This window comes from Phytophthora ramorum, assembly GCF_020800215.1.
Source record: "Phytophthora ramorum isolate Pr-102 chromosome Unknown Phyram_PR-102_s0023, whole genome shotgun sequence".
NCBI lineage: Eukaryota > Oomycota > Peronosporomycetes > Peronosporales > Peronosporaceae > Phytophthora > Phytophthora ramorum.
Genome location: NW_027150669.1, coordinates 1 through 14,825, shown reverse-complemented (window position 1 = coordinate 14,825; position 14,825 = coordinate 1). Strand labels below are relative to the sequence as shown.

The 14,825-nt window shown below is 51.4% G+C and overlaps 5 protein-coding genes across 5 annotated transcripts; 2 read left to right on the top strand and 3 right to left on the bottom strand.

Annotated features, from left to right (window-relative positions):
- Positions 1-27: 27 nt before the first annotated feature.
- On the bottom strand, positions 28-6,775 carry KRP23_14825 (putative vacuolar protein sorting-associated protein 13A; the record flags this gene model as incomplete). The annotated part of the gene is made up of 4 exons (XM_067885694.1): positions 28-1,637; positions 1,724-3,876; positions 3,964-4,996; positions 5,950-6,775. The coding sequence occupies 4 exons, from the start codon at positions 6,773-6,775 to the stop codon at positions 28-30; spliced, it is 5,622 nt and encodes a 1,873-aa protein (XP_067736981.1).
- A 306-nt stretch (positions 6,776-7,081) lies between these two features.
- On the bottom strand, positions 7,082-7,525 carry KRP23_14824 (uncharacterized protein; the record flags this gene model as incomplete). The annotated part of the gene is made up of 2 exons (XM_067885693.1): positions 7,082-7,321; positions 7,397-7,525. The coding sequence occupies 2 exons, from the start codon at positions 7,523-7,525 to the stop codon at positions 7,082-7,084; spliced, it is 369 nt and encodes a 122-aa protein (XP_067736980.1).
- Positions 7,526-10,116: 2,591 nt separating this feature from the next.
- On the bottom strand, positions 10,117-13,504 carry KRP23_14823 (putative vacuolar protein sorting-associated protein 13A; the record flags this gene model as incomplete). Its single annotated transcript, XM_067885692.1, has 2 exons — positions 10,117-10,134; positions 10,217-13,504. The coding sequence occupies 2 exons, from the start codon at positions 13,502-13,504 to the stop codon at positions 10,117-10,119; spliced, it is 3,306 nt and encodes a 1,101-aa protein (XP_067736979.1).
- A 215-nt stretch (positions 13,505-13,719) lies between these two features.
- On the top strand, positions 13,720-14,444 carry KRP23_14822 (Striatin; the record flags this gene model as incomplete). The annotated part of the gene is made up of 2 exons (XM_067885690.1): positions 13,720-14,366; positions 14,435-14,444. 2 exons carry the CDS (start codon positions 13,720-13,722, stop codon positions 14,442-14,444), a joined length of 657 nt encoding a protein of 218 aa, XP_067736978.1.
- A 91-nt stretch (positions 14,445-14,535) lies between these two features.
- On the top strand, positions 14,536-14,803 carry KRP23_14821 (Striatin-3; the record flags this gene model as incomplete). Its single annotated transcript, XM_067885689.1, has 2 exons — positions 14,536-14,538; positions 14,616-14,803. Coding segments are annotated over 2 exons (191 nt in total), but the record flags the coding sequence as incomplete, so codon positions are not given.
- Positions 14,804-14,825: the final 22 nt, after the last annotated feature.

Below are 14,825 nucleotides of genomic sequence, written 5' to 3'. Positions count from 1 at the left end.
ATGATTAACTCACACGCACGATAATCCCTAGCTGTCTGTTGGAGTGCGGCGCTGCTGGTTGTAATGATGGTGCGATGGCGTCGTCTGTGCGAGGTTGGCAAAACTGCGAGTTTGATGCAGTGTCAGTGGCAGCCGGAAAATCGGATATTCTAGCGGCATGTGCGGATGCTGCGGCTGCCACGCAGTACTCAACTCCATCGAGTCCGTCCTAGCGAGCGACGACATGGGGCTCACGTGGTGCGGCGTACCGCCCTTTGTGTAGCTGTTCATTTTTGTAAGCAGCGAGCGCTCCTGTTGCTGCAGCATAGCTCGAACAAACAGTACCTTTGAATCTGGCAATGCAACCTCGTGCTTCTGTAGAAACATGCCCCGCGGAATACCTGGAGTCCGTCGGCGGCTCGTGGTCACGGCGTTGGATCCGTTCGCACCACTGATACTGTGCCCAGCGCCATTCGCTGCGCGGAACTCGTCTTCCATGTAGTAAATGGTGATGATCTGTTCTTTGGGTGTCCGCGAGCAATCCACCATAACGACTTCCTCGGCCAACAGTTCCCACTCCACGTCGTACTTGGTTGTTTGTGCTGACGCTTTTCCCTTTACATTCAAGAATAAAATTCGCTTGCGTGTGACCAGAAAGCATTGGTGGGTCGTTTTCAGGTCGACGTGACCTACATACCCATCAACACGGTAGCGACCACCACGGATTTTGCCTACCATTTCTTCGCCCAAAGACTCCACGTACGAATAGACCTTGAGCCTCTTCGTTCGTAGATCGATGTGCCGTGGTGGTCGCACACGTACTAACAGTGCCTTGGTATTAGGGTCGACTGCGTCGCGAAGCGTAGAGGCGGTTGTCGCTGTAGCTAATGAAAAGCCCAGCAACGGCTTCAGAACAACTCCAAACGCACCAGCTACAATACCTGGCAGCACTCCGCGTGCGCCGTTGACCTCAAACGAGTGAATTGGCGCCACCACGACACCCGAAACACCTTGCACAAGGCCTTGGAAAATATGCCGCGTCGCAGGGTAGCCTGTGTAGTCATCCAACTTCAGACACGCCTCTGAAAGGCCAAGAGAGAAGGCCGTAAGGATGCGGGTGTTGAAATCCAGGAACGTATACACGGAGGCACGCACAAGTGACAGTGAACCCCGACCCACACCAAAGGCAAAAGCCTGGGGGCTTCGCTGCGAAAGCCCATGCGCTGGCTCTGCGATAAAGTCTTGGAAGCCACTGCGCAGATTCTTCCATGCAATCATTGGGTTGCCAAGCACGTCGACACTTCCCAGGATAACATAAGCCTGACGTAGCGCCTCGCTCTGGTAATGTGATGCCAGTCGTGTAGCCAAAACATCAGGCTGCACGAACGAGTTGTGAATGTGTAGTGCCTTCAGTTGGAACGGAGCATTTGCAATCTTGGTCAGACTGGTACCGATAGCATTCAAGATCAGTCGTAGAGGGCCGACCGTGATAACGGGTGACTCTCGCGACGAAGTCGGATCCGTTAGTGCCGCCGCATGCGACAATGAAGACAGGTGTCCGTCCACAATAGCGCCCGCACTATCACCAAACGAAAAGCTGACGGTGGCGCGGATGGGGTCGATGTAAAACTCTTCAAAGTAAAGTTTTTTTGCTCGTCCTTTGCAGCAATGGCGCTAATACTTCCGTATTTGGCTGCCGAGTAGCGCTGAATCTCTGTAGCCAGAGCGGTATGCTGCTTCTGACGTGGGCTTATCAGTTGCTGCTGATTACTGTTCCTTCGAGCGATAATTTTCATCGTCGGAGTGGTGGGATCAGAAGTAGGTCCAGCCGACGTGGTATTGTCTTTTTGAGCCGCCTCCAGCACCTTCACTGAAACCTCCAGACTGGCGTTGAAGTCCGCCAGCAGCAAATGGCTGTGTGCAGCTCGAGTTGCCTCATTGCTGCTACTGTCACCGTTTACGATCACAACTGCTCGCTTTTTGATTGCCGCCCCATTAATGCCACTGCTGCCATAGATTTTGGCGTGTACCAAAAGTGGGAGTAGCTGATAGAGCAGCGCACCATCAACTCGAATGTGCACTGGCAAAACACTGACGCTGAAATGCCGAATGAACTCGATGCCGGCGTACTCATCATGCTTCACAAGTCCAAGTTGTAGCACTGGAATACTCACAGTTTGCCCGTTCACAATTCGTGATCTGCCATTTGGATTTGAAAAGCGGAGTAGCACAGGGTATGGTGTCACCTGCAACTGGTTGTCAACTTGCACGTCATTTACTTCGAGACAGCAAGCAATAATCCGAGGACGCGTCTCGCGTTCAAGGCGCGACAGCGATACCGCATTTTCAGCAATTGATGCACCACTGTTGCTGCGACCATCATCACTGATAAGAATTTCTAGCGCAATTCCAGAGATCGACACGTACACCAGCTCCTTGGGTGCGTTATCGACGATTGAAATGCCCACACCCTGGAGATGCAGCGCCGCATGCACTGTAGGTGCAGTCACAAAGCGCTGCAGAAGCTGCAAGGCACCACCCTGGCTCACTTCAGACTTCGCTGATTGATCATTAGATACTTGTACATTTGCCGATGCATTCTTCTCTCCGCGCAACCGTGTGTCAGTGAATCTTAACACGCGTGTCGGTCCGTCAGTTGAGATTTCAATGCCCAATGTGCCACCAAGTGCATCAGGACACCGTTGAATTTTATCCAAATCAAAACTGCCGATGCGCAGAGGCCGACTGTTGTCACCAGCGGCTGACGGGAGCATGTCCACCACTAGCAATCGCTCTTCTGTAGGCTCGTCCCACGCATAGTCCAGACTGTGATGTGGCAGTAGAATTTCACTGCGACGCACGCGGTGTTGGTGCGTTCGTAGCGTTTCCAGCGAGTAGTTCTCAACTCGGTATGGAGGCGCAGTTGTACGCTCTTCGCGGAAATACACGCATACACAAGATGAGTCTAGCTTAAGCGTCACACGTACGAGCTTGCTTTCCCGCGTCGATTCGTGGCGCATGCGAACAGCATACTCGCCAGACTCGACCAAAGGAACGGCACCGCTCCAAGACCACCCATACTCGGTAAAACGGCACCGGATCGTGCGTGTCTTCGCGAAACGAAGTGTCCAATGAAAATCGGCAAATGCGCCAGCGTCCAATTGGACCACAGGATTTACAGGTGACATCACTCGCGAATTGGGCATCGAACCACTCGCGTTAGCTATATCGATAACTGATGGAGTCACCATCTTCGACGATGAATGGCACACCTCAATGGCACTACTCATTGTGTTGATGAGCATAAACCGCGGCGTCAGCATGATCACTTTTGTGCGTGAATATTGTCCCTTTGCTGGAATGATTGAGTAACCGATGCTAAATTTTCGGTTTGCCCCAAAGTCGTCAGCTTCGATCTCACCAATAGTACCCGCTTGATCCAATACAAAGGGATCAGACCACTTGCGCTGTCCACTCTCCTTTCGCGCTTCCAGGGTTGCTAGATCCCTTTCATTACTTACTCGCAGACGTACACACCCACGATCTGTTCGATAGTCTGAATGACAAGCCTGAAGAACTTCCAGCTGGCCAAGGCTACGCGGATCATACTCAATCGTTTTCGGGAGCAAGTCTAGCAGACCCTTCACAGGTGGCACGCTCGGAAGAAGTCGAGGGTGGCGTCGTTTGCGCTCACTCTCGCGCCGATCGGGAGAGGTTCTATGAGCAGCAGTGTTGTTTTGCTGTACGATACCCTCCACTTCATCCGCAAACTCTTCATCTTCAACTGGAACAGGGTGGAGTAGATGAGGATTGCGTGCTCGACGACCCGTCTTGGCTCTTTGGTTTTCCTTTAGAAGGAGTTCATCACGGTCCAGGCGTTTTTGTCCTGCCAGCAATCTGTTGGCGTAAGCAGCAGTAAAACAAGAATGTTAGATATCAATCACGAAACCGGTATCCATGTTCTGGGTGTGCCTGAATACGTACGTGGTCTTATGTTCGCCCCCCATTCGCTCTTCTTCGTATTCATACTCCAACTTGAGTCCCGTCAGATTTACAATCCAGTACGGCACGTAGAGAAACAACTCGCGACAATGACCTTTACTCATCCGAATTTCCGCAGTAATATAAAGGTACGCGTCGCTGACCAAATCTTTCATCTTGATTCGCACAAGATCGCCAAGATCTTCCTCGAGCTCGAGCGGTTCACTCCAGTCAAAGCCTTTCATGCGAACACTTAATTCGAGAGGTGTCTCCTCACTTGACAAATGCCAAATAAGCGAATCGGCCACATTGATTGTTCCTCGCTCACGCAGGCGCTGCTCGCGAGTTTCCCACCCTGCATTCATGCTCGAGTTTGTCAACGTCACAGCTTCCACCGCTGGCGACCAGTCACTTGGCGTTGCCAAGCAGAAATCTAGAGGCCCAGCAGTTAGATTGTGCACGATCAGTAGCGGGTGGAAGGACAGTGTGCGGTGGTACAGAGCACTACTCGCGTTTGACAGGCAAATGTTCATCATGAATGGACGGACGGGCCGATCACTATACAGTCGTCGGAATTTGATTGTACATTGGGCTTGACCGAACTCATCTGTCTCCATGTGCGTAACGTTTTCGTTAGCAGAAGAGCTTCCTCGGTCGAAAAGTGGAAGGTGTACGCGCTCTTTGGCATAGGCTTTGGGCAAAATGCCGTTAGTATCTGCGTCATCGGCGCCATTGATTTCAGGAGGACGCACCATCACGTAGCCTTCGCCGGAGGAAACGATATGCACCGGTACAGGAACAACAGAGGAAGCTTTGACAATCTTCTTCCAAATTGGGATGATATGCCCTTGTGTATTTCCCGATCTCAAAGAGCGTGACATCGAACGTCGTTGAGGAGGCACAAATTCAACTTCAAGATCTGACGAGGTTTGATTCTCCAGAATCAATGTCGATCGCACCACAAAGTACTTGCAACCGCGTTCCACGAGCACATCAATCACACACTCGCATTTCCGCATTCGAGTGGCGGTAACGTCTGCTTCAAAGTCCACGAGGGCATACATACGCGAATCAACTTGGTCGACTGGAATGGGTGCTTCGCTTTGCCACTTTCTTGGGATGTTAGAGAGACCGTCACTCGGATATTCTTCTTCAACAGCAATAAAGAGCTGGCGGTCGTGCACAAACGCATTGTGCCGGCCCCTCTTTCGACGTTTCTCGCTGGTGTCTCCCTTGTTGCTTTCTGACTCTTTGTTGAAGCGAAGTGGTTCTTCTTGGCCGGCGCGAGAGAGTGTTCATTGTAAGAAGCTCCCCAGTACCGTAGAGGCATTCCAGTGTTGTTTCGGATCCAATACGTAGAGTATTCTGTCATTTCGCGTGAATCGCCGCCAGCATTCACTACCCATCGCCACGCTCGATCTGCAGCCACTAGGTTCGCAATCAACGCATCTGTCAAATTGAGTTGTAAAAAGACGTCTGACGAGATGTTTAACTTCCAAGGTGATACAGCTAGATGCCCTCTATCATCCAAACCACGTTGGCGTGAGTGCTGCTGAGAAAGTGTCATCTTGACACTCCACGGTTCTATAAGGGGTTCCATTGTCACAAGACGCAGATTTTGATACTTGGCTTCAGCTCTGCAACTTGCGATGATATCTATCATCGATTTTGACTCGGATCGCAACAAAATTTCGATGGCCTTTGTGTCGAACTCTACTACTGGCGACGACTGATCCACGATATTATTGATCAATCGGAACTGAGCCCCGCTCACAACTAGCGACGCGCGTATAAGTACATCATGCTGGGGAGCAAGTGTCCCTTGCTTCGATACTTGGTTGTCATCTACCCCAAAGTAGTGAGCGTACTCAGAATAATCCCCTGGCGCATCCGGTAAATCGGACCAATCGAGATCATCTGCTGCTGCTTTCATCCGTGCAATGAATGCATCTCGAATTTTCTTTTCGGCGCTAAGCATGCTGGATAAACCTGCAAATATTTTTAGCAGCAGTGGCAAATCTCGGTAAGCGATATGCGAGATGATCTGGTTAACACGCACAGTGGGCTCACTAAGAATCCATTCCTGCCACTCCAGCGGAACGTCTCGAACAAATAGCTCTGGCAAATCCATTCCTGGGCTATCACCCTTGTCCCCAGTAGGGGTGTTGATCCACGGAGTTGCTTTTACGTCTTCATCACTAGTCTCAACCCCGCTTTCGGCACCACCGCTATTTGAGTCGCTGTTTTGGTCACTCTTTTCCTCGCTGCTTTCTGGGTCGATAGTTTCCTCAAGCACGGGTCGAAAGCATTGGCGCAGTACGACTTGCGCATCCACTTCAAAGCTCTCTACAAGCGTTCCCGTATGATGCGTGGGCTTTGGTTGTGGTTCAAGTGTTCCATCTTCGTTATCACTGACCTTTGGAGAGCCAACTAATACCTCCACTTTGCTTAGCATGACTGACGCTGATACAAGCTCACTTTCGTCGAGAGAAGCAGAAGCTTCTGCCCCGCCAAGTGCGCTATCGAAGTTCGCAATCAATTGACTCGACAACACGCACCCTGCCACATCCGCTTTCCGGTCCGTTGATACAACCCACATCTGCAAGTTCACGAAGCGCGCATCGACTTTCCACTGAGGGATCACAACCCGCTTCCTGTCCGCAACATCTTGATTACCCGATATAGAATCCTTAGTTTTAGAGTTCACCGACGCTCCGCTTCCAGTTTCTTCTGCAATCGCACGAGAAGTAAAACTCCCAGGGGCTCGTCCTTCTTTCGCACTGGCCGAACTCAGCATGCGCTGCAACGGAGACATAAATGCTGATCGAACCGCATTGAGGTCATCCTTCAACGACTCAGATATGCTGTCACTTCGTTGACGAAGGGGGGGGACAGTAAAGCGCGTTTCATGGCGTTCACCCCGGCTGTCATTGGGATCAACCCCACATCAACATATGCAGAGCTGTCGACGCCAGGAGGATTGTTCGCAAGTGCCTCATCACGTTGGATTTCCAATTCACTTCTTTTCTTGCTTGCCGCCAAGAACACATCCAACACAAAGTGCTCCAACCGAAGCAGAGTCCGTGGTAGTAGAATAAACCTAGCAGAAGACACAGACAAATCAAGCGAGTTTAGTAACAGTAGATCCATCTCCAGTTTGTTTGCTTGTCAGCCGTCCACTCAGTTGCGAAGACATGTCTAGCCTTGACGACCGTGATAGTGACGGTCGAAGCAACGGTGGCTGGATGTCGTCTCGAGATAAGAACGAAAATGACGAGCTGTCGGACGAAACAGAAGTTCGAGATTCCATGCGCTCCAAAACAGGTCCTGGGACCGGTCCAAACAGCTGAGTCAAAAATTCCTGCAAGACACCAAAACAGAAGTATCATCGTCATAACCAAAAGTATCTACACAGCTCAACAGCAGCTTATCGTACCGTAGGATCAGCGATTTTGTCACGGATCACGGCCTCTCGCAAGGAAAAATCACATTGGAAAGTAACTTCGCCGTCCGCGAAATCAGAATCCTTTAATCCAATAGCAAGATCTGCTTCCAGCGCAACCATAACTATTTCGCCGATTACACAGCAAGGAATCTCGCTAGGGAAACTTCCTCGGCGCCCCATAAAATGTTGAGGATGATCGTCCCTGTGCAGTGGATGAGGCTCCGCCACTGCTTTCGCGAGAAGAAAGTTCATCTGGAATGTCAATTGCACTTTTCATCCACGTCTCGAATTGGTGAGGCGCCTCAGAATAAGAAATAAGTGCGATCTTGAACTCCTCAAGCATGAAGTGGAGTGTTAGTTGCCCCCACTTTGCACTTCCATAAGGCAATGCAGACTCCAAATCGCCCTCTCCTTGTAGACCACCGGTTAGACTGGCAGAGTCCACTACCGACGTCTCTTCATAACTTTCAATCTGGTGGGTCACTCCTTGGACTGTATCAAGGATGGGGACGATCGCCTCGTAGAATACTTCCAGTGCCAAGCACACGTTGGTCTCGCTAATGTTAAAGCAAACGGGGTAAATTTCTACGTCCAGTGCAATCTCTGGTAAGGCTATTCCTCCATCGCTGTGTTCAATGTTGGGTATTTGCGTTGGTATACTGCATCGCATCTGGAAACCTGATCGATCGAGAATAGCAGTTTGGTCTGCCAGGGAAGTGATCTGCAAACTTTCAACGATCACAGCGGTCTGGTATGGCGAGCACCCAGGTGCTCCTCGCAAAGCGTCCGATGATTCTCGCCGTAGCGTGACAGATATCGTTCCAAAGTCTAACACAATTCCCCGGTACGGTTGTGACTGAAGAGAAACTCGAATATCTTTCAGAGGTGTAGATGGCAGTACAACACACGGATGAAAGAGCTTGACGTCCAAGTCAAAGTTGTTGAAAATATGTGCGAGAACCAGGGCCACGCCGTCTCCTTTTGCAGAGTCATTAGCTTGGCTACTCTGGTTTTCAGGTGTGCCATCGTCTCCAATACTTATAGAAATATCTTGGTTGAGAAGGGTCCAGGGGCTTGACTCGTCAAAATTAAATTGTTTCGCCTCTCTGTTTGACGTATCGACAGCATCGAAAAACGGCGTCAAACTCTCGGGCGGACGGTCAACAAGCGGGGAGAATCTGGGAGCTAATCGAAGTTCGGAGCCTAAAGATCCTGCGTGCTTGTGTTCCCTTTCCATACCACCTTCACTCGACGTAACACATTTTGATAAGAAATGGGTTCGAAGCGGACCATCAACAACATAATTGGCCAGATTTTCCACGAATTCCGGTTGAGCCAGTAATCGAACAGGTTGTACACACACGCTAACACTCGATTTAATTCCTTGCTGCTGCATATCTTCTTCGTCATCCGAAGGAGCCAGTGACTTCGATGTCAACTCTGCCGAGATCAAGCATTCTATACTCAAAATGTGCCGAGAATCGTCTGTCGAAAAGGTAGCAGAACTGTCCAATCCAAATATTTCGATATAGTCCGAAGAGGAGACTCCAAGCCCGCGCAACGAGGCACCGCTGATGCCGAGTCCATCCTCTTGATGTTTCTTCGAAGATAAGTCAAACACCTTCACATCACCAACCAAGCCAGACACGTTGACCTGGCCTGGGTTCGTAGTATCAAGCTGAATTTGTGAGTCGAGAATCGCCACTGACACTACCGATTCACCACGATCAGAAAAACAAGGAAATAGAGTGCAGTCGGACCCCAAGCTTTAGCGCGACAGAAATAGCATCATTTCCACTATCGATCGATGAGTTCTTCGGAGCGTCAGATGCCTGCTCAAATAAATTCCTTCTCGCGCGCTCTAAATCCGCACGAACAGAATCCGTAAGATTTACTGGCATCAAATACTCGTGCTTAATGGTGGGAGTGAGCTCGAAAGGGGGAGTTGGTCATCATCGGCGTCAGCGTTCATAATGTCACCACTAACACCTTGTGAAGAAGTTGGAACCAGTGCAAGTTGTGAAGATGATTCTTCAAACAGCTCCAGCAAAGAGCAGACATATGACTGGTCAAAGTTAAACTGCACCGATCCAAGTTGCAGATCCACGTCCCGCAACACCTCTTTTCCAGTTTTTTTCATTCAATGAGTTGAAACCAAGTTCTAACAGCGTCTCTGGTGGTGCGAAGACTTTCGATCTAGATCCATCATTGCTTTTTGGGCCACCAACTTGGAAAGAAATCACTCGTTCGCGTTGCCTGTTTAGTCGCTTGCGTTGGGCAGAATAACCAGGAACTTTCCCCCCGGCGCAGCGGAGTTTTGATTGAGAACGGTGCCGCGATAGTCGGGCACGAAAATAACAGATACTGCGTCGAGCGTCCACTGGCATCTAGAAAGTCTTCAACTTCGAGCGACATAAGGCTCACATTTACTTGGGTTGACAAAGTTTTTTGTCCCACTCGAATACGAAACCCTTGTAGCTTCACCAAAATCGTGCTGTTGTCTGTAGGGTCGTCATTAAAATCGCTCGTATCGTAACGGTATGAAGCATACGAAGATACTACCGAAGACCGCGGCTTCTTTAACTGCACCGAAATTAAAGGAACCGTGAAGGAGCAGACCATAAGCCTTCGATCTAGCAGCTTAGTAGTTCCGCCTGGGGTATATGGTCGCAGTCTCTTTCGAGGCCTTCTCTCAGGACGTGTGCTCACACTTATGTGGTCCTCCGTCCCTACTGCATCAATAATATCAGATAGAGAGAGGTCGCACTCCAGTTCGCCAGTGATATCACCACTCTGTGTCGATGCACTCACATCTAGGTTACCGCTCGTGATACTAAACCACGTATCATCACTTTCAACACTCGAGTTTCCATCAGAATCCCCTGGGTCATCAGGTAGCGCACCGGCTGCCGAGAGAGGTCCGGCGCTTTCGTTATCGTTAAGCATGAACTTTTTCAATGCGGACGTGCTGAGAAAGCTTCCCCTTCTCATAGCTTCATACCTATCATTGGAATCTGCCACACCAATATCAGCATTTCCGTACGCACCGTCTGGGGAGTAAAAATCTCCATCTGAGTATTTGCGCGTTTGTTTCGGTGCCTCGGCATTTGCCACACTAAATCGATCCGCCAAGGCAACCAACTGGAAGTACTTCTCGAGAGACAGATTAAACGTTAGTGCAGGGAGATCTGCATGAACGTAAAACCTCGTTAACGTCGCATCAAGGGGTAGAATCGACATGCGGACGGTGACGTTGATGTTGAAGCGCTCGACCAGTTCGTATTCTTGCTCTTCGTCATAGATATCGGTAAGATACGGCGGGAGGGACACAGACGGATAGTTCAAACCACTGCTTCCTGTATCATCGTCTTGAACTCGGCTTGTCTTCCCGTACGGAATCAACAGAACATGAATATTTGCTATTGAGAGGCTGAATTTGTCGTAGAATTCTTCTTTCCAGCGGATCGCCCCCTCTCCTCTCTCCGCTTCATCATAAAGCTGCTGAACAAAAGACGTATTCGGGTTCACGCCCCGAAAATGGGACGGGCTCTGGACTGCAAGTGACCCCGGTGCAGATCTGTTCGACGGTGGTCCACCAGTCGAACCCAAACTTATGCTCTCACTGTCCATTTGACTGAGGCGATTGGTTCGAAAGTTAATTCGTCCCAGATCAACAACGAGCCGTGCGCAATTGTAGTCCGTGTCGCTCTCTGGAATAATGAGAACTGGTGCTTGAATACGGAGATCCACAGCGAGTGCAATTCGGTTCTCCATCACGTAATCCAGTTTAGCTTCTGTTCTCGCTTTTAAATTAACGATGTCGTTGAATGAAGCGACTTCGAGCTCCTCCCACAGCCCCAAATTCGCAGGAGTATCCATGAACTTTGCCAAACGGCCCCAACATCGTGCTGTTGGCGAGAACACAATTTCTAGTGGTTCCATGTGAACAAATAACGACGCATCCGCGCTTGAGTTTGGTGGATTCATTTCATAGCTCATCAAAAACACGACACCAGAGAGTTTGTTAACATTGACGTCATCTGTATCACCTGTAGGACGTATAGTCTGCTTTCTGCTCAGAAGGCGGGAAAATGCCGAGCTTTCAGCGCTTTCATCAAACGCTTCAATGGACTGCAACGATACATCCACCACCACTGTTTCGTCCCTTCCTACAGCAGCCACTTGCAGTTGAGAAAATGTTCCAAGCAGGAATTCGGTTGGAGCATACTTCCGCCCGTAGCTAGGGTCATTGCGAAGCAGCGTTTTGTTAGTTTCTGGATCGCTAGCTAGTGTCAGTGAGCCCCTCTGCAACGATACTGTAACGCGATAAAGTTCGCTTAGCTCTGTTTGAGACTCATTGTCAGAAGCGTCATCTTTCCCACCAGCGTCACGATGCTTATGATTTCGTTTCTTCGACCGTCGAGACGGTTCCTCTAAGATTTTAAAAAGCTCACGAAGCTCCACTTCTGGAATAATACGATGGGGGGTTTGACTAGATTCTCCATCAGGGGTTGGAGTTGCAAGTTTCGACGTCCAACCAAACATCCATGCGCCCCACGATCGATACCGCACCTCGGCAGGCACGCTAGACTCAGTGACTTCTGTATCCACCGATTCAGAATCTGAAAATGCTGATGATTTGTGCGGTGGGGGCGTCGGCAACCGACGTCGCACACGAGGCGCTCGGGAAGCCTGGAACTTCCGGACTTCGAGATCACCTAGGTAACGGAAGAATAGCACATCCTCCACACTCCGACGTCGTTCGATTTCTTCCAGCCCGAAATCAATTTCCAAAGATGAGAGCTTGGGCACATTAGCGTGATCCAGCGGAGATGAACCAATTCCTTCCCGCTCGTCACTTTCATCTGCAGCTTCATCATTATCTTCACTATCAGAGAGCACGTAATCAACATTTGTAAGCTCCAGCAGCAAACGAGATTTCTGGTGCCATAAGCTCACGTAATGCTTGCGATCCTCGCGCCGATCCTTCATAAAACCCCATGTCCATTGCTGCTTTTTTGTTTTCAGATCCTCTTGCACCGATGTGATGGCATATTTCCACCAGTCCGCAGGCTCATCAAACACTGCAGCCCGGGGCCTAAATTTGCGATACCGCTGGTACTTCGTGTAGTGCTCCGGGATCTGCAGCGCCGATGCAAGATACAGTATATCACAATACTGAGACTCCTCCAAGCGAAACGCCACCTCCGAAATATTCACATCGACCTCAAACTTGGGCACATTCGCGTCAAATACGTCTCGATTCACAAGACGCGCGCTCGCGTCAATCGGTTTGAGCAGAAAGTGATGCTGCTGCTGTGACGGGTACAGCTGCATGTGGTGGTAATGCCTTTCGTCAAAGCGTTTGGGGATGGCGCGACTAAAGGCGCTGGAGAACTGCTCGGCCGAGCACGTTTCAAAGTTCAACGGTCGATCTCGCTGCAGCTCGCAGTCCGGGTTACAGTACACGCTCAAGTGGTTGAGCTCCACGATCTTGAAGATCCTCGGCTCGTTGCTCTTGGACGTGTCCACGTACGACGGCTGCCAATTGGAATTGGTCGACTGCACGTGCACCGACTCAATCGTGATCCCCATGGCGAAGGGGTGATCCCCCGAACTGTGGTCCTCCACGCGGACGTGGATGCGTCGGATGTGCAGCTCCAGGTTGTCTATGATCTTGTTCACGAGTCTAGCGGTGAACCCATCCTCGGAGCTGGCGGCCGCGTCCTCCTGTCGCTTGGCCTGAACGTACAGCTCCTCCAGCAGCTTCTTCTTGAGCGTGAACTCGTCCATGGCGCGCATGACGGCATCAATGTCGTCCTCCGTGCGCAGCAGCAGGTACACGTCATCAACGGTGGCCACCACCGAGTCGGACTGCAGGCGGTTCCACGGAATCTTGAGCTCGATGGAGCCCACGAGGCCGCGCACGAGCCGCACGGCCGGCAGGTCCGCCACCACCTCGGGCTTCACCTCGAGCTCCGTGAGCACCACGTAGCCCGACCAAACCGCCACATTGATTTTGTCGCTGCTGAAGCACTTGGGTTCGATGTAGTTGCCCAGCGCGCTCGTCAGCAGCCCCGTCACCAGCGTCTCGAACATGGCGCCGCGCGAGTGCGCACTCGAAGAGTGTTTGTGGAGGTGAGGGTGGTGTGTACTTACACAGACAGCTGTAGTCGGTGGTATAGTATGTACCGGTCGTCCACTTCAAGTACAGACCGAGGTTCTGAGGTTTTAAAGTCGCTCGATTCGGTGGCAGCAGCACAAGCAGGCGTCAAGGGGGACTTTTGCAGTGCCAGAAGAAACTTGCAGCGGACATGGAGAGCGTGGACGCGGCGCTGCGCTACCTGCAGCGGCAGTTCGCGGTCGTGGCTAGCGACGAGGCGCAGTGGAACGAGGAGCGCCAGAAGCTGCAGCAGCACGTGCGCGAGCTCGAGGACCAGCGCGGCGAGCAGGAGCAGGCCTACAAGGACGCCATGCTGCGCGTCAAGATGCTCGAGTTCGCGCTGCGTCAGGAGCGCGGCCGCTACTTAGCGTCTCCCGCCGCGGTCAGCAGCGCGGGGGGTCCGGCCACCAAACCCCGCTCCGAGAGTGCCGAGATCTCGCGCGGCGTGACAGTCTCCCGCTCCACGGAGCGCTCCAAGTCAGCGCGCACCGTTGAGCAGCAGCCGTCGCCAGCGCCGTCGCCCGCGGGTAGTCCCAAGGCGTACAGTCTATATAGAACAGATAGTAGGAGCAAGAGTGCAGCCAACACGCCCAAGAACTCTCAGGGCAAGGGCACGGAAATCTCGCGGCCCCGGATGATGTCCAGGACGGCGTCCGGACGCGAGGTAGAGCGCGAGCTGAGCAGGACAGCCTCCGGCCGAGAGGTGGCGGGAAATGACCAGGTCGACCTCAGGTTCAGGACGCGAAGTAGAGCGAGAGATGAACAGGACCGCGTCCGGCTCAGGACGGGAAGTGGAACGTACGTGGACGGTTTGAATTTTGTGGTGGGCTGCAATTTGCTGACAGCTTGCTGCAATTTTTTTGTAGGTACTGTTGAGACTGCAAAGCCGCTCAAACCTGTTGTAATCCCGCTTGCACCGAAGGGATCTTACCGACCACACAAGCTGAAGCTGAAGTTGTCGGGACACATGGTACGGAGATATCGTTTTTTGCTGTGATTCTGAATGATGGGCTCAAAATGCTGCTGGTACTGTTACTTTTTTTACAGGACGGAGTGCGGGCGCTTGCATTCCATCCGACAGAGCCGCTGTTGGTGTCCGGTAGTGAAGATTGCACCGTGAAGGTGTGGAGCCTATCGAGTGTGGCTAATGGTCCGCCATCGCAGCGGGCGACTGAGGTGGACTCACTCGTGACAATGCGGACGCATACGCAAAGTGTGCTGGCGTTGGCTGTTCAGTACGGAGAATTACCCGGATTG